The 19,738-nt window shown below is 46.3% G+C and overlaps 1 protein-coding gene across 1 annotated transcript in view; it reads left to right on the top strand.

Annotated features, from left to right (window-relative positions):
• Positions 1 to 19,738, top strand: part of LOC117361351 (venom serine protease inhibitor-like) — a 63,503-nt gene that overhangs the window by 20,032 nt on the left and 23,733 nt on the right. Inside the window, exon 3 of the mRNA XM_033946550.1 lies at positions 6,567 to 6,659. Within this exon, the coding sequence (XP_033802441.1) occupies positions 6,567 to 6,659 (93 nt within the window). The remainder of the gene's footprint in view (positions 1 to 6,566; positions 6,660 to 19,738) is intronic.

The following is a 19,738-nucleotide window of genomic DNA, read 5'->3' as shown; positions in this document are numbered from 1 at the left end:
GACCTATCCTCATGCTTAGGTTCAGTGGGAAGGGAGCCTATCCACCCAAATAAAGATGGCACTAATCCCTCCCAAAAGTTCCCCTTTCTTTGGGTCTAACATAGGTCAGGGCTCCCAGATAAGCTTTAAGGTTCTATGCCAAATCATACTTGAATACCAACCAGTTTTCTCAGCTCTTCTAAGCCCTGAAACTGTTTTGGCACACTAGCATCCTTAGCTTTGCTTCTATTTCAGTTAGCTTTGGCTCACTTTACACAACCCTTATCCTCACTTAGAATAATAGTTTTAATCCCCTCCCCCACTAGTAGATTATTCCACTAAGCTTGAAAGGGCAGGGCTTCTAACCACTGCATTTTTCTTAACAAACTACTTACAATCCAGCCCCCAGTAGATTATTGCCCTGGCATTTTGCCTTAGTCACTTAAGCCATCTAGTGCAGTATTACACATAACTGAAATCTTACTTTTAGTACATTACTCACAATATCTTTCCCATGGCATGTCTTCCTCATTCAACCAACCAGTGGTGAAGTAAGGGTAGGAGGCTCAAAGAGAGGCCTTCTCCCTTCCTTTTACCTATCCCCCTGTCTAGCAGCACCTCTTCCTTGTGCCCCCTGTCCAGCAGTAGGCCTCCCTTCCTGTTACCTCCTTCCCTGACTCCCCTCAGAGTTCCTGCTTCTGCCGCCAGTGCCACTGCTGGTGCTCCTCTTCCTCCGACACCCATAGCCTTGCGACAATTTCCCGGTCGGCCCATGCCGCATCTGTCGCTGCCGCCCTTCCCAAGCTAATAGAACCCTAAGCACTCATGCGCACTCCTACGTACCATGGAGCTACGGATCATGGATCATGCAGGTAGGAGTGTGCATGCGCACTTAGAGTTTTATTAGTAGTGATTACAAAGGAAGAAATTAGGCGCCTTCAAACAGTCCAAAATCCAGCCATCAAAATCATTTTCAACACAAAAAATTTGATTACGTCTCCCCCTTCTGATTAAAGCAACCTGGCTACCTTTTTTTTTTTTAATCTTTATTAAGTTTTCAAGGTATCAAGGCTAATAAAACGTGCAGAACATTTGGTATACAATAACAATCAGATTAAGCACTTATAATCAATCATTAACAAAAAAAGATTAAATTCCACCCTTCCTACCTATACCTTCATTTAAGACATAGAAGATACAAAATAACCCTCCTTTCCCACCTTTCATTAAAAATAAAAAGAAAATAGACAACTATAATGAAGTAACAAAAGATGTCAACAGATCCCAAACTAATTTGAATAATTTATTATGCCCCATCATGTCAGCGTTTAGCTTCTCATACTTATGGCATAAGCATAGATTCACCCAACAAAAAGTAAAACTAAGGCAATCCCAATTTTTCCAATTACGAGTAACCATTTGCATAGCTATCCCAGTCATTATAAGGGAAAGCCTGCCGTTATATCGATCCAATGGGGTTTAATATGCAAAATCGTACCACATATGACTACAACATATGTCAATGGAATCGAGAACTCCAGTATGGTATTAATATGTCTCCATATCGACCTCCAAAAAGTAAGTATCAATGGACAATGGAATAACAGATGGTCCAGTGTTCCAATCTCAAGTTTTGACTCCTTTAGTACTGTTTGCAATGTATGTACTTACCCCAGACTCAGAAATGCAGTGTGTACTTACCTCAGACTCAGAAATGGATTGGCAACTTATGCCAGTACTGGACCATCAGATGAGCTAAAGGATATTTTTCTGTGTAGACATCATTCTGATTAGTACAATTCTACTTTATATCCCGTAGCAATCAATACAACACAAAACGTTAGGAGTTAGTTGGAAAATGGAGACTATCATAACATCTCCTCAATATAGATTTCTATTTATTTATTTAGATTTTTATCCCGTCCTCCCAGTAGCTCAGAACGGTCTACAAGTGAACATACACAATGGAGTGTAATTAGACATATAAGATATACAATAGGTTTAAATGTTTGGACATACAAAACTGTGCAGTAGTTTAAATACAGGGAGTATACAGCAAATTAAGAGAAGAGTTTAAGTATAAGTAGTTTAGTTTAAGTACAAGTTATTTGAGTTTAGATACAATTTATCAGAGTACAGACTAAGAGAGGACTATACTGAATTTTAGGGAGAAGATAGACAGGAGAGAGAAGGGAGAGGTGGGGCTTAAGGGGGGTGTAGACAAAGGGTGACCTTTAGTTGAAGAGGAGGGTCTTTACCATTTTACGGAATGTCAATAATGGGTTCTGTCATCTGAGTTGAGGGGTGAGTTGGTTCCAGAGATGTGGAATGAAGTGGCTGTAGGATCGTTTGCGGGCAGTTTCTGAGAGGAGGGACCTTCCGGGGGGAATGCATAGGCGTATCTCCAATTTTGAGCGGAGGGTGCGAGTTGGGGTGTAGATGGGAAGCTTGGATTTTATGTAGGAGGGGGTGGTGGTATAAATTCTCTTGTGGGCTATTGCCAGGGCCTTGAAAGCACAGTGCTGGTTAATTGGGAGCCAGTGTTCAGCGCGGAGTGCTGGAGAGATGGGATCATGGTAGTTGAGGTTGTGTAGGAGGCGGATAGCTGCATTTTGGACCCGTTGGAGGCGTTTGAGATTATTTTTGGTTAGTCCATTAAATAGGGAGTTATAGTAATCCATTCTGGAAAGGACATATGTGTAGAGGAGTTGGGCGAGGTCAGGTGTGGAGATGTAGGGTTTGATCCTTCTCAGTTGGCGAAGGTAGTAGAAGGAGGTGGAGACTACTTGGGATATGTGGGAAGATAGGGATAGGTGTCTGTCTAAGGTTACTCCTAGGCTGCCTACCTGATCTGTTGCCATTAGTAGAGTGGAATCCCATGCTAGTGTTGGACGTGTGTATTTGGTGCTTTTTTTCCTGATCCATAAGAGTTCGGTTTTAGAGGCGTTCAGTTGAAGTTTGTTGTTTGACATCCAAGTTTTCATGTCAGAGAGGCAGTGTTGGAGGTTAGCAATTTGGGACGACCGGTTCTCGCCTAGTGGGAGGAGCAGCTGGATGTCATCTGCATAAGAGTGGATTTTAATGCTATATTTCTGCGCTATATCGATGACAGGCCTGATGTAGAGGTTGAATAGGAGAGGGGATAGAAGGGCGCCTTGAGGAACACCATATTTGATAGGCTTGGGGTTAGATTTGTGTGTCCCTAGTAGGACAGTCTGGGTCCTTTGATGGAGGAAGGAGGTGACCCATTGGAGGGCTGTGTCCTTGATTCCGAGGTCATAGAGTCTGGATGTGAGGAGATGGTGGTCGACTGTGTCAAAGGCAGCGCTGAGGTCAAGTAAGACTAGTAGGGCATCACTGCCTTTGTCGAGTATTGACCAGCTGTCATCAATGATGTCAAGGAGTACTGACTCTGTGCTGTGACCTTTTCAGAAGCCGGATTGGGCAGGGGATAGAGCAGCTTGTTCTTCAATGAAAGGGTGTAGTCGGTGAGCACAATTCGTTCAAGGAGTTTGGAGACAAATGGGAGGTTGGAGACTGGGCGATAGTTGCCGGGTTCGTTAGGATCAAGGGTGGGTTTTTTGAGAGTGGGCTTGATAATAGCTGACTTCCAGCTGAGGGGAACAGTCCCAGTGGTGAGAGAGGTGTTAATGATGGGGAGGATGGATTCTGCCATGGCATCTTCTGTGGACAGCAGGAGGCTGGATGGGCAGGGATCGAGGATGGTGTTGGAGGGTTTGAGTTCTCTCAGGGTTTCGAGAACCTCGGCATGAGTGGCCATATGAAACTGAGAGAGAGTGGCGGAGGATGGGGTATTTGGAATCAGTTGGGGCTGAGCAGAAGTGGGTTTGGTGTTGGTGTCAAGATTATCACGGATGGTTTGTACTTTGGACTGGAAGAAGTCTGAGAGAGTCTCGCTATCAAGTTCTTTTTGGTTGTTGTGGCTTTTTCTTTGGGCGTTGGTGAAGAGTTGGTTTGTGAGGGTGAACAGTTGTTTGGATCTAGAAGGGGCTAGTTGTAGGAGGCGAGAGTAGTAGGTCTTTTTCGCTTCTAGGATGGCAGCTTTGTAGGTGATGGATATGTTATTCCAGTGGCCTTTGGTTTCTGAGTTCGGGTGTTTGATCCAGATCCTTTCTGCTTTCCTCAGTGATCGTTTTATGGATCGGAGGTCACTGGTGTACCAGGGAGCAGGTGCTTTGTTGGTGATTATTTGAGTTGTTTTTGTCTGGGCAAGGCTATTATAGAGGGATTGGATGTTGGAGTGCCATGTGGAGGCTGCCAGGTCAATGGAGTGGGGATGTTGGGTGCAGGTTTCATTTAGGGTGCGAATGCCCGCAGCCATGGCTGGAGGGCTGACTGAATTAGGGAGTTGACGTAGGGTGGGAGGGGCAGGGTCTTTACGCGGGGCTAGGGTAGTTTCGAGTGGGAGTTCGAATTCAATAAGGTGGTGGTCTGACCATGGGACAGGTGTGGTGGTATAAGTTGTTGGTTGGGGCTCTGTAGTTGGGTCTCTGAGGGTGAAGAGCAAGTCTAAGATGTTGCCCGCTGAGTGCATGGGGGTGGTTATAGCTTGATGAAATCCCAGGTCGGTGAGGGAGGAGAGGAAATTGTCAATTTGTCCTGAGGTGTTGGGGTAGTCTGGGAAATTGAAATCTCCCAGGATGGTCACGTGTTTGTGAGAGATGGATAGTTCAGTGATGAATTCGAGGAGGGTCTCTAGGGTATCTGCTGGGGAGCTAGGGGTTCTGTAGAGGAGTATGAGGGCGATTTTGTGTTTGTGGCCTATGGTGAATGCAAGTGCTTCTAGGGAGGGAATATTGATGGAGTTTATCAGTTTTGGTGTGGCAGAGGTCTTGATAATGGCAGTCACTCCACCTCCTTTCCCAGAGGTACGTGAGCAGGCTAGGGCCTGGTAGCCTGGAGGACATAGTTTGTCTAGTGTTATCCCATCATTGTCTTGGAGCCAGATTTCGGTGATCATGAGGGCGTCCCAAGTCTTGTCATAGATGAGGTCGTGTAGGAGGAAGGATTTGTTGTTAACTGATCTTGCATTGATGAGTGCCAGTTTGAGTGTATTGCTGGAAGGGGCTTGTGGGGAGGGAAGAATGGGGATGAGGTTGGCAGGGTTTCTGGTACGGCTTTTTTAGGTTGGGAGGTGAGATCACCGTATCTGCCTTGGCCTGTAATAATGGGGATGGTGAAGTATAGTGTTGTAAGGAGTGTAGGGGAAGTGGTAGGAGGGGGGTGGGTGGGAGGGGGGACAGGGAAGGTGGTGGCCTGAAGAGTTGGGGGCATGGCAGGATGGGGGTTTGAGGAGTTGGGTCGGAGGGATTTCAAGAGAGTCTCACTATCAAGTCCTGGCTAAGTCTTACTGTTGTAGCTAGAATCTAATGGAGGGTCAACTATGACTGAGCTAAGCCAGGAGCTTGGAGCCAAATTGTTACTATTGAGACAACTGGAGGAGCGACTAGAGAAGAAAAGAAAAAAAAAAAAGAAGCTAGGAAACAGAAAAAAAAGAAAGGAACCAGAGAACAAACAAGCTGAGTTGATGAGGATTGAATAACTGACTGCTGCTAGTTATAATAAGCTGAATATGCAGTTATATTAGTTAAAGAACGTGCAGCTTGTACGAGATGTATATGCATGCTAAACAGTTATACATGAATTATATATGCAGGCTAAGCATGCAGAAGTAAGCAATTTGAATGCAGCTAGAGAGAGCCCGAGTGCTCTGTGCTCTGTGGAGGAGCTTGCAAAAGAAAAAAGATCCGCTTGGAGATCCCGCTGGACTGAGGGAGGGGCTGAGCAGGGCTCCCACGCTCCTCTCCTCTCCTGTGCCGGTGGTGCAGCAGAAAAGGCTGCACTTCGGTGGGGGAGTACTTTCAGGCTCCCGAGGACTTGCACTGGACTGAGGGAGGGGCTGAGCAGGGCTCCCACGCTCCTCTCCTCTCCTGTGCCGGTGGTGCAGCAGAAAAGGCTGCACTTCGGTGGGGGAGTACTTTCAGGCTCCTGAGGACTAGCGCTGGACTGAGGGAGGGGCTGAGCAGGGCTCCCACGCTCCTCTCCTCTCCTGTGCCGGTGGTGCAGCAGAAAAGGCTGCACTTCGGTGGGGGAGTACTTTCAGGCTCCCGAGGACTCGCGCTGGACTGAGGGAGGGGCTGAGCAGGGCTCCCACGCTCCTCTCCTCTCCTGTGCCGGTGGTGCAGCAGAAAAGGCTGCACTTCGGTGGGGGAGTACTTTCAGGCTCCCGAGGACTCGCGCTGGACTGAGGGAGGGGCGGAGCAGGGCTCCCACGCTCCTCTCCTCTCCTGTGCCGGTAGTGCAGCAGAAAAGGCTGCACTTCGGTGGGGGAGAACTTTTCAGGCTCCTGAGGACTCGCGCTGGACTGAGGGAGGGACTGTGTGCAGTTCTGGTCATCCTATCTGAAAAAGGATAGAGAAAAATGGGAAATGGTTCAAGAAACAACATTCTGATGAAGAAAGGCTAAACAAGTTAAAATTAAATTTAATGAGTTCTCACTTCTGTTGTACGATCAATGTCCATACATTCAACTTTAATATGATATTCTAATAACTTTATCTTTTCAGCATTGCTGTTGGAATCAGGATTGCCACAGACATCAACACCACCACCACCACCACCACCACCACCACCACCACCTCTACCACCACCACCATCAGGTAAGGAGCTCTGTGGCCTCTGTACTAACTTGCAGCAAAATTTTGCAGTTATTGTGCAGTAATTGCCAGAATGAACTTCCAAATGAGAGCATTTCTAGCAGTTTTCCATTTTATATGCAGAGACATATCTTTTAAACATAAAACATAAGAATCCATTTCTAATCCTCTTTACCTTTAAGTTCTATGCGGTTTACAAAAGATTAGCTAGGAATACACTGTAGATGAAAGTTAGAAACTAGGGACCCAGGAACGTTGAGAATCAGAACATAGGAACATAAGAATTGCCACTGCTGAGTCAGACCAGTGGTCCATCATGCCCAGCAATCCGCTCACGTGGTGGCCTTCTGCTGTAAGACCAGCACTCTAACTGAGACTAGCCCTACCAGCGCATGTTCTTGTTCAGCAGAAACTTGTCTCCTAAAATGCAAATATAAGACAGACATCAATAGTAAGGGGTTTTTACTCCTTGTCCCAAAATTGCAGCTTGATATGAAACCATTCGATCGTGATATCTTTTCAATTTACAACCTTTCGCCAATGAAAAAACCAGAAGGGCTTTAGAACTTTGAGAGAATTTTGGGTAGTGAAACAGAATAATTCAATCAAGTATTTTTTGAAACTTATCTTTTAGTGATTTTCCAATCACATAAGAATATAATCTCAGTTGCCAAAGGCAGTTAAACATGGTGTAATTATATCTTACCTGATAATTTCCTTTCATGTACTCAGGCCACACCATCCTGAATGAGTAGGTATTATCCTACCTGCAGATGGAGGTAGAGAAAACTGATCTTTTCTGGTAAATAACATAGTAAATGATGACAGATAAAGACCTGAATGGTCTAAACAGTCTGCCCAACAGTTACACTCATTTTAAAAATTCATGCTTAAATTGAATTATCTTTTTTTCTTTGAGTGCTAGACCATAGAAGTCCACCTGGAACTACTGGAGTTACTGTCAAAGCTTCATACATTGGGTTTCAACTAATGGAGCTGCCATCAAAGCTCGCTCCATCCTATCCAAACCATCACATCATTTGCGGGATACAGACTATAAAAATCTGCCCAGCACCTTCCTCACAGTGGTTAGAGCTACAGCCTCAGCACCCAGAGGTTGTGGGTTCAAATCAATGCTGCTCCTTGTGACTTTGGGCAAGTCACTTAATCCCCCATTGCCTCAGGTACATTAGTTAGAGCGTGAGCCCACCGGGACAGATAGGGAAAATTGCTTGAGTAGCTGAATGCAAACCACTTTGGTTATAAGTGGTATATAAATAAATAAATAAATTATTAAAGTTTCCATTGACGCTCTCCCCAGATCAGCAGATGATCCCTTTGTAGAGCACACCCATGCCCCATCAAGCGCTGCAGCCACAGTGAGCAAAATATCACATATGTGACACTTGCTACCCTGCATTTGCAAATATGCCTCCTTCTCAATTTTTTTTAAAGGGAAAGAGCAGAGAATATCTTGAACCCTAGACATTAATCTTCAAAGGGTGGGTCTCAGGTTGGTACATCCTTACTAAAGGAAAGAAAATAAAATTATCAGGCAAGACTCGTATAATCTCACCTTCCTTGTCATCTGAGGTGGTACCATAGTGAATGAGTGGGGCATACCTATACAGATTCACTAGATGGGAGAAGACAAAGTCCCCCTGAATGATGGCTCTATCAAAGTTCGAGCGGGCTCTGACTACCATGTCTAGCCTGAAATGTGTCACAAAGGGACAGAGCAATGACCACATTGCTGCTCTGCAAATAACTTCCTGAAAAACCACCCGGGCCTCTACCTACGACAGTGATCTTTGCTAATTTTTAAGCAAGGCCATTTGAGGTCCAAAAAGGCTGAAGGAGAGCTGACCTTATGTTCCTACTTTGGGCCATGAGGTCAGTAACGATTCTTGGCATTCATTCCTACCAGAACTCAGATAAACTCTATAGAGCTCATAATCAAAACAAACCCCAAAACCATCTAAAAAGTGGCCTAAATGGGTACTTGGATGATCAAAAAGCCTGATCGTCCAAGTACCCATAATCAAAGCTGGTTTTAGACGTATCTAAAACCAGCTTAGGTCTTTCGCCTGCCTCTAAAAGCATAGAACGAAAAGAGGCATTTTTAGAGGAGGGGAAAGGGCGGGAGGTGGGCCGACCTAGACATAGGCGTACAGCAGGTATAACCAAAACTTTAGGCAGGTTGCCTAGTCGGCACTTATACATTTTGACTTAGACCAAGTCAAAACTGGTATGTGCCGAAAAAAGGGACCGCTGAGCTGATGGCGGCTGGCGCAATCAGCTCAGCGGCCCAGCAACCTACCCACCCCCCACTGCAACCATCGGGGGCAGGAGAGATGCCTCATCTCCCCTGCCGCAATAGCAATACCACCAAGTGCTGCCAAATGCGGCAAGAGAGATGACCAATCTCTCCTGCAGCGATCCACCCCTCCCCCGATCCAATCGGGGCAGGAGAGAGCCTAAGCCCTCCCAGCCCTGGCGATCTGCGACCCCCTCCCCCCCCCCCCCCCCGCCGATTACGATCGGGAAAAGAGGGAGCCCAAGCCCTCTTGACCCGGCGATCCGCAACCCCTTCCCCCCCCACGATTACGATCGGGCCAGGAGGCAGCCCAAGCCCTCCTGGCCACGCGACACCCCTCCCCCCAAAAAAAATCAGGCAGGAGGGAGCCCAACCCCTCCTGCCCCGATGCAACAGCCCATGTTCAAGTTTCAAGTTTTTATTTATTTGATGAATCGCTTATTCGGGTTGCTAAGCGATTTACAATTATATAAATAATGTTATACACTTTAAACAAGGTAACTTCAGACTTACAAATCAAAGACAGAGACAAAACAAGTGGGAAAGAGGGGCAAAGTTACATGTTCATGGTTTAAGAAAAAAGATTAAAGCTAGGAAAAAACAATAGGATGGGTAAAAGACTGAGCCAAAAATCTTCGTCTAAAATTAGATATTAAATGCGTCTTTAAGAAGATAACTTTTAAGAAGTTTTTTTAAATGATTAAGATCTGGACAGGAGGGGTCCTAGGCCCTCCTGCCCCGATGCAGCCCCCCATGACCGTCCCCCTGATCAGCCCACAGAAAACCTTCCCCCACCGGCCAACCTGCGAGACCCCCCCCCCCCCCCCGGCCCACCCAGCAACCCCACCCGCACTCCTGACACCCTCCCATACCTGAAAAACATTGGCCGGACAGAATGGCTGGCCTTAGGGCCTAATTGGCCCAGGTGGCTCAAACCCTGCCCACAAGTGGGGCCTGAGATGCCTGGGCCAACTGGAATCTACCCAGTAGCCTTAGGATCCGTCCAACCTAGGGGGTGTCAAACCTAGCGGGTCGCATGCTGGGTCCCTCCCCCCCTTTCCTCCCCCCTTCCTTACCCCTTTCCTCCACCTCTGTAACATTTTTTTTAGAGGAGTCTCAGCAGTAAGCCTTGCCCCAAATTCAAGTAAGGCATACTGCTTTGAGAGCCAGTGGAGTCTGTTCTGTGAAAAAAAAATCCTGAGGGAGTGCCGGTCTGAAGGGTTGCTTTCCCTTTAAATTTAATGTAAATTACTGTATTTTTTAACTAATTGGCGCTTTTCTTTTAGTTAGCTAGCGTATGGAGCAATGAGCACTTTAGAAGGGAAAAAGTACTCATGCTCCAGACGCGAGGCATTCGTGGCCGGGTAGTGAAGACGCTGTGCCCAAGAAAGAGGGGACCTTTCAGCCCATCTTAGATTTGAAAGGGGTCCACAGGGCTCTCAAAGTTCCATCTTTTCACGTGGAGACACTTCGGTCGGTGATCCTTTTGCTTCAGCCTGGGGAGTATCTAACCTTTCTCGACCTGACGGAGGCCTACTTGCATGTTCCAATTCGGGTTTTCAATCAGTGTTTTTTTTGCTTTGCAATTTTGGGTCAGCAATAACAGTTCTGTGCGCTTCCCTTTGGTCTAGTCATGGCTCCGCGGACGTTCACCAAGGTTATGGTGGTCGTCAAGGCAGCCTTGCCAAGGAGGGCATTCTAGTGTATCCCTACTTGGACGACTGGTTGATTCGTGCAAAGTCATTCCAGGAGAGCACACGGGTCACAGCTCGGGTGATGGAGTTTCTGCAGTCACTGGGATGGGTTGTCAACCTTGCCAAGAGCCGATTGGCCCCCTTGCAGCGCCTGGAGTACCTTCGGATTGTATTCGACACCTCCTTGGGGAAGGTCTTCCTCCCAGAGGCCCGGATAAGTAAATTTCAGTCCCAGATTTGCCTGCTTATGATGTTCTGGGGTCCTCGGGTGCAAGATTTCCTCCAAGTCTTGGGGTCAATGGCAGCTTCCCTAGATGAAGTGAAGTGGGCTTGGGTGCATATGCATCCTCTTCAGTATGCTCTACTTCAGAGGTGGTTGCCCAAGAGGCATAGTCTGGATCTCCATGTTCCTCTGAGGGGTTTAGCTCGCTGCACTCTTCGTTGGTGGCTCCAGTCCTCCCATCAAGTTTTGGGGTGAGTCCGGATCAGCCCCAGTGGACGGTGTTTCTCAAACATGCCAGTCTTCTCAGTTGGGGAGCTCAGCTCAGGGCACCTGGACCATGGAGGAGGCGTCCTGGTCGATCAATGTTCTGGAGACCAGAGCCATCCACCTGGCGCTGCTAGCCTTCCACTCCTTCTTGACGGGCAAGTCGGTCCGGGTTCTGTCGGACAATGCTATGGCGGTGGCCTATGTCAATCAGGGGGACAACAAGAACACCCTGGTGGCACAAGAGGTGGCTCAGCTAATGGTCTGGGCAGAGTCTCATCTTCAGGATATCTCGGTCTTCCACATAGCAAAAGTAAAGAATGTTCAAGCGGACTTCCTCAGTCGTCACGTGCTAGATCCCGTAGAGTGGTAGCTAAGCCATGTGGCCTTTCAGTTGATAGTGCAAGCTTGGGGTCTGACCCTCATGGCCAAGAGTGTCAATGCCAAAACGCCCGCTTCTTCAGTCGTCACAGAGACGGTCATGCCAAGGGTCTAGATGCTCTGGTTCAACCATGGCCGGCGGATGGTCTGTTGTAAGTGTTCCCTCTGTGGCCATTAGTGGGTCAGAGATCTTCTCTGCATTGTTCATCATCCGGGCCTTGTGATTCTGGTGGCCCCGGAATGGCCCAGGCACCGTGGTATGTAGACCTGGTGAGGCATCTGGTTGCGCATCCTCTGCCGCTGCCTCTCTCACCCGACATTCTGACACAGGGTCACATTCAGATGTTCAATGCAGGTACCTTTTGTCTTACAGCTTGGGTTTTTGTAAGGGATCACCTAGGTAAGAAGGGATTCAGATAAAGTAATCTCCACCCTGTTGGTGGTCCCAAGACTTTCCACTTCTTGGGCTTATGTGCAAGTTTGGCATATATTTGAGGAGTGGTGTGCGCTGTGTGGAGTGGTCTCTTTTCGCACTTCCCTGCCTAAGATCTTAGAGTTCTTACAGGAGAGCCTAGACAGGGGCCTGGCTTGGGCTTCTCTCCGGGCTCAGCTTGCAGCCTTGTCAGCCTTTCCTGGGTTGTTGCGAGGTAAGCGTCTGACTGCCATTCCTAATGTCATTCGCTTCTTGCGGGTAGCCAAATTGCTCAAGCCTCCTGTGCATCCATCTATTCCATCTTGGGATCTTAATCTTGTTTTGTCCATGCTGGTGCGCCCACCTTTTGAGCCCTTGGGTGGCTGCTCATTGAAGGACCTTACGCTTAAGGTGGTCTTCTTGGTGGCTATTAGTTCTACTAGGCATGTTTCTGAGCTGCACGCTTTCTCTTGTAGGTCTCCCTTCCTGGAGTTTTCGAGGGAGCAGGTCGTGTTGCACCCTGTTCCTTCCTTTCTGCCATAGGTAGTTTTGCTTTTTCATATCAATCAGGCAGTGGTCCTCCCAATGTTGGGTAGTCGGGGAGGATCTTCCGATCAGAAACAGTTGCACAAGTTGTATGTTGGTCGGGTCCTTCGCTCTTATGTGTAGAGGACCCAGGAGATCAAGAAATCATATCATCTTTATGTTCTTCTAGCGGATCCTCATAAGGGGAATGGCACTTCCAAGGCTACCATTACATGCTGGATCAAGGAGACTATTGCTTCCGAATACCTTCTTCAGAAGAAGCCTGTTCCAGATTTTCTCAAGGTTCATTCCACTCGGTGTCAGGCAGTTTCTTGGGCTGAGTTTTCGCTGGCACTTCCAGTGGATATTTGTAAGGCTGCGGTTTGGTCCTCCTTGTATTCTTTTGTCTAGCACTACCATATGGAAGTTCAGGTGCTTCGGGACGTGGTGTTCGGTGATCGTGTTCTGGTGTTGGCCCTTCCGGCGTCCCACCCCTGATGAGTACTGCTTTGGTACATCCCATCCATAAGATTACTATTTCAGCTATATCGGTCTGGAGAGTTTGCTAAAGAAGGAGAAATTAAGTTCTTACCTGCTAATTTTCTTTCTTTTGCAAACAAACCAAAAAAACTGCAGACTTGGTACACGATGCAGGCAGACTTTATTATGACAAATGAATCTTTGATTAAAAACCTTTTACCAGGTAAGGGACCCAACACGGTCCGTGTTTCGGACAAACCTTCGTCAGGGGTCCACTTTTGATAAAAAGGAAAATTATCAAAAGAAAAAAGCCTTGGATAAATAGCTATCGATAGGTGACACGCTGGAAAAACCGTTGTCGTATTGTTCTTGCGTGAAGATTTTGCTTTTCTGTGGGTTCTAATATTTTTCCTTGGCAGGGTATTCAAAGAGCAGAGGCTGTGGCTCTGCTGGCATAGCTGGTGAGCTGTGGGGACCTTTGACATTTGCATTTGCATTTGCTCCTTTGCATTTTCCAACAGAATTAAGGTTTGATTAGTTGTTACTCCTGTTCAGAGTCCTGTTTTCTGTTTATAGTTCTTAGTTCTGCTTGGCTATTTGGCAGACTGAGGAAATGAGGGAGAGTCACATATTATGTATGTAGTCCTGTTTTCTGTTTATAGTTCTTAGTTCTGCTTTGCTATTCAGCAAACTGAAGAAATGAGGGAGAGTCACATATTATGTACAGTTCCAAATTTTTGTTTCAGTCTCCACCTGCTGGTCATGATAAGATATATACCCATCTGTAAGATTACTATTTCAGCTATACTGGTCTGGAGAAGCTAAAATAAAGAAAATTAGCAGATAAGAATCTAATTTCTCCTTCTGTGGGAACTAGGGTTTTTCAGCTACGCAAATAAACTTGTACGTTGTCCACTCCTGCTACATGTGCCGCCGAGAGCGCCAATAGGTGGGTCTCTGCCCACTGAAATGGAAGTTGCGCTTCCAGGTATAGAGCCAATTGATATAAGCTACTGCCATTGCCTTGAGAAAATTCACACAGCTTTGTTCTGTAGCTTGTGTTTGAACACCTGCAGCGCTTCCCAGCTGTAGAAGCTGGCATCCATAGTCAGGATCACCTATGAGGGATGAGGAGTGGAACCCCTCGGGTCAAGGACTGTGGCTCCAGCCACCAGTTCAGACTGAGCCATGCCTCAGCTGTCCAAGGTACATGCATCCGCAACACATCCATTTGCAGGCACCAATGACAAATAAGCAGTCTGGGCATGACGTAAGCATGCTCTTGCTGAGGGGATCAAATCTATATTCGCGACCAATGACCCCAGCACCTGCAGGTAATGCCAAGCTGTCAGGGCCGACCTGTCCTGAAACGCCTTGATCTGCCATGTGAGTTTCACTCTGCAGGTTTTTGGCAAAAAAACCTGGATTTCCTTTGTGTCGAACAGGATCCCTAGATATTCCAAGCATTGTGTCATTTCCAGGTGGCTTTTCTGTACTGTCACTCAAACCTTGACTGCTTTTTCTGGTCTCCCTGCAGGAGAGTCCACAAAATGGTCCAGGAGGGGATGAAAGAACTCAAGCTTGTACCTCTCCTTAAAAATCTCCAGTACCCAGCAGTCTGAAGTGATCCCTGCCCAAGCTGCCCAATAACCCCCATGGAGTTACAAGGCAGACACTTTAAACCTTATTTTACATCAAACAACCACACTTTGTTGCCGATAGGCGAACAAATATAAACTCCTGAAGCAGGCCTTTTTAGGCCAAAACACGATTGTGTCACGTCAGTGTTATAGTATCCAATAAAGGAAATAGAGCACCAACTAGTCACCATCTTTGATTGTTTCTTTGCCTTCCATGATTCGAGAAAGAGGGATCTCCTCTTTTCTCTGACAATCTGCCCAATAAGCCATTAACCTCCTACCAACCTTTGAACATCTGGCTGCTGTACTGGTGTCTTAACTGCTATGATTAAGATTGTATCATCGTATGGCAGCCTGTCAATGTGTCTATCTATGAGCACATTAAACTTAAATATTTGACAATTAAGACATTTTTTCAGCTATAGTGGGAATAAGAATTTTTCAAGAGTGAGGGATTTTGTTTTGTTAAACATGGATGAAGGGCAGAAAATGAAGGAGAGAAAAACAGCAATTGGTTAAGAAACACAGTTAAGAGCACAAACAAAAGGAAGTGAAACCAGAGACTGGGATAAATGAATAGAGAAATAAAATCACCAGAGAACAAAGGTAGGAAAAGTGATTTTATTTTCAATTTAGTGATTGAAATGTGTCAGTTTTCAGAATTTACATCTGCAGTCTATATTTTGCACTGTTCAGGAAGAAACATATTTCTTTGGTGTTGTACTGCATGCAGAACCTGGCATCTTAATGTTTCGTTTGGGTATATTAGGACTTTTAGCTTGTGGTCATGTACTTGCATAGGGTTTATCTGTGTTCTTCCCTTCTTTCTGTCCCCACTCTAATGGTCAGCATCTCTGCCTTTCCTTCCTTGTTCCTACTATACGTTCCTGGGAATCCAACAAGTAATCCTCTTTCTCTCCTGTTCCCAACTCTCCACCTTCTATAGGTTCTGTATCTTATCTAACTGTGAGAAACAAGAAACAGCTCACAAGGATACTCCAGAAAGTCTTATAGTAAAGCAGAAATAATTTATTTTTCCCTCTTGCAAGACAGGGTTCTAATGCAAAAATTGCCAAGTAGGCAATCATTCATTATATAGTTGGTTCATATATTTCTTAGTCCCTCCTGCCTACCAGCTCATTGGTTAGAGAAGCAGCAGTTAACAACCTATCAAATTTTTCCCTCTATAATCCCATTTTCTCTGCCCCTGTTTATTTCTCTTATTTCTCAGACGTCCAACCCTATTTATAATCTCCCATATATGGTTCTTATCTAACCCTCCCAGCACAAGCTCATCGTTCATGCTACATGCTGCGTCCTTCGACTAGTTACTTGAACAAAGCCCTTATTTGATACTGCTGAGAGACATCAGGTTCTGCAGTTACTGGAGGCATTCATGTGCTCACAGTTTCAGAAATGATCCCAAGAATGCCTCTCCCCTCCCTTACTGTCTCTTCATATTTCTAAAACACACACATTGTATGGATACTACATTGATACAGGTTTCCCCTTACTGATTCTATTATTATTACACTGTAATAATTAACATCATTCATTTGTTAGTCAAAAATACATTAGTAATTCATTCTGTTCTATTATATTATAAAGTTATTCCTTGTTTCATTTCTCAAATGGTCCTGTATTTGGAAAGGGTTTATTTATGTTCTTCCCTTCTTTCTGTCCCCTCTCTAATGTTCAGCTTCTTTGCCTTTCCTCCCTTGTTCCTACTGCACCTTCCTAGGAATCCAACAAGTAATCAATCCTCTCTCTCCTATTTCCAACACTCCACCCTCTGTGGGTTCTGTATCTCACCTGAAGGACCCGCCATCATCTTCTTCTCCCTGCACCCCACCCCGGTCTGAGTATCTCTCATTCTTCCTGCTGCTCACTATCCAAACTTAGTAACATAGTAGATGACGGCAGATAAAGACCCGAATGGTCCATCCAGTCTGCCCAACCTGATTCAATTTAAATTTTTTTTTTTTTTTTTTTTTTTCTTCTTAGCTATTTCTGGGCGAGAATCCAAAGCTTTACCCGGTACTGTGCTTGGGTTCCAACTGCCGAAATCTCTGTTAAGACTTACTCCAGCCCATCTACACCCTCCCAGCCATTGAAGCCCTCCCCTGCCCATCCTCCTCCAAACGGCCATGCACAGACACAGACCGTACAAGTCTGCCCAGTAACTGGCCTAGTTCAATCTTTAATATTATTTTCTGATTCTAAATCTTCTGTGTTCATCCCACGCTTCTTTGAACTCAGTTACAGTTTTACTCTCCACCACCTCTCTCGGGAGCGCATTCCAGGCATCCACCACCCTCTCCGTAAAGTAGAATTTCCTAACATTGCCCCTGAATCTACCACCCCTCAACCTCAAATTATGTCCTCTGGTTTTACCATTTTCCTTTCTCTGGAAAAGATTTTGTTCTACGTTAATACCCTTTAAGTATTTGAACGTCTGAATCATATCTCCCCTGTCTCTCCTTTCCTCTAGGGTATACATATTCAGGGCTTCCAGTCTCTCCTCATACGTCTTCTGGCGCAAGCCTCCTATCATTTTCGTCGCCCTCCTCTGGACCGCCCAAGTCTTCTTACGTCTTTCGCCAGATACGGTCTCCAAAACTGAACACAATACTCCAAGTGGGGCCTCACCAATGACCTGTACAGGGGCATCAACACCTTCTTCCTTCTACTGACTACGCCTCTCTTTATACAGCCCAGAATCCTTCTGGCAGCAGCCACTGCCTTGTCACACTGTTTTTTCGCCTTTAGATCTTCGGACACTATCACCCCAAGGTCCCTCTCCCCGTCCGTGCATATCAGCTTCTCTCCTCCCAGCATATACGGTTCCTTCCTATTATTAATCCCCAAATGCATTACTCTGCATTTCTTTGCATTGAATTTTAGTTGCCAGGCATTAGACCATTCCTCTAACTTTTGCAGATCCTTTTTCATATTTTCCACTCCCTCTTCGGTGTCTACTCTGTTACAAATCTTGGTATCATCTGCAAAAAGGCACACTTTTCCTTCTAACCCTTCAGCAATGTCACTTACATACATATTGAACAGGATTGGCCCCAGCACCGAACCCTGAGGGACTCCACTAGTCACATTTCCTTCCTTCGAGCGACTTCCATTAACCACCACCCTCTGGCGTCTGTCCGACAGCCAGTTTCTGACCCAGTTCACCACTTTGGGTCCTAACTTCAGCCCTTCAAGTTTGTTCAACAGCCTCCTATGAGGAACTGTATCAAAGGCTTTGCTGAAATCCAAGTAAATTATATCTAGCATATGTCCTCGATCCAGCTCTCTGGTCACCCAATCAAAAAATTCAATCAGGTTGACTTAGATCACCAGCAGTGGCAGCATTACCAGCTCTTTTGTTCTTTCCAGAAGTCAGGAGAACTTTAATGTCTAGAAAGTAGAAGGATAGGTAATATGTCTGGACATTTTTTTTGAGTTTAAAACCTCTATTTGCCATTCACTTATTCCCTCCTCCCCATGAGTGAGCAGCTGCTCTGCTTTTTTCCATTGAAAATTGCCAAGAATGTAAGTAGGATCCAGCAAAGGCAGTAGGGGTGGAACCCTGGAAGAGAGTTCTAGTCAAAGAGACTGTAAAAAAAACCTAGCCAATGAGAAGTAAGTATGGCGCACCAGAAGGCAGCTCTAGTAGTCACAGGAAAGGAGGAAGTAAGGAAGTAGTCTGGAGAAATTTTGTGTGCTACAGAAGTTATACTGTTTTTCCCGGAAAATAAGACACTGTCATATTCATTTTGGGCCCAAAAATACACTAGGGGGCTCATAATAATAAAAAAAAGTCTAAAAAGTGGCCTAAATCGCTACTTGGACGATCAAAAAGCCTGTTCGTCCAAGTACCCATAATCAAAGCTGGTTTTAGGCGTATCTAAAACCAGCTTAGGCCTTTCCCCTGCCTCTAAACGCACAGAGAGAAAAGAGGTGTTTTTAGAGGAGGGGAAAGGGCGGGCGGTGGGCGGGAGGTGGGCCGACCTAGACCTAGCAGTGCAGCAGGTATAACCAAAACTTTAGGCAGGTTGCCTAGTCGGCATTTATACATTTTGACTTAGACCAAGTCAAAACAGGTATAAGTGCCAAAAAGGGGCCGCTGAGCTGATCGTGGCTGCTATGATCAGCACAGCGGCCCCAGCAACCTGCCTACCACCTACAGCAATGATCGCGGCAGGAGAGATGACTCATCTCCCCTGTCGCAATCCACCCTTCCCCCCCCCACCGATGACATCGGGACAAGAGGGATCTCAAGCACATGGACCCAACCCGGCCCATGTGCTTAAGGCCCCGCCCACAGGAGGAGCCTAAGGTTCCTGGGCTTATTCTGGTTGGCCCAGGTGCCTCTCTCCCATCCCTTGTGCTGCAGAACCTTTGCACAGCTTCTATCCCTCCCTCTCTCCCATCCCCCGTGCCGCATATTTCTATCCCTCCCTCCCATCCCCCCCACGCAGCCAAATCCCCTGCTGACCCAACCACCGCGAGACAACATACCTTCCTGCAAATGGCAGCGTCGGCAGCAATCTAAACAGGCTGCTTCATGGCTTTCTCATGCCTGGGCATTCCGTGTGCCATGTTGCTGATGACATCATTAGTGATGCGGCAGAGGTAATGCCCCGATGGGAGAAGGTCGTGAAGCAGCCTGTTTAGATTGCTGCCGACGCTGCCATTTTCAGGAAGGTATGTCGTCTTGCAGTGGGAGGGTTCGGAGGGTTCGGACGGGAGCGAGAGATGGAAAGATGGGAGGGTCAGCAGGGTTCAGCTGCGTGGCAGGGGGGGACCGGGGAACCCAGCGCTTCACCTAGGACTTATTTTTGGGGTAGGGCTTATATTAAGACCTACCCTGAAAATCATGCTAGGGCTTATTTTCGGGGTAGGTTTTATTATTGGGGAAACACGGTATTTCTGCATAAGATGGGGGTGGAAGGGAAAATAACTCTGTCCCTACAAAATTCTCCAATATATATATTTATAAGGGAAAAATAGTTCTAACATCTGCAGCATACGTAAACTGATTTACCATAACATAGTAATTTAAGGAGCTACACATTTCATAGTACCCTCTCATCTCAGTTCTTCCTCAAATACAGACTTACACACAGGTGAGGAGGGGGATTCCTCTGTT

This window comes from Geotrypetes seraphini, chromosome 5 (assembly GCF_902459505.1).
Source record: "Geotrypetes seraphini chromosome 5, aGeoSer1.1, whole genome shotgun sequence".
NCBI lineage: Eukaryota > Metazoa > Chordata > Amphibia > Gymnophiona > Dermophiidae > Geotrypetes > Geotrypetes seraphini.
This window is presented reverse-complemented; position numbering and strand designations above follow the sequence as displayed.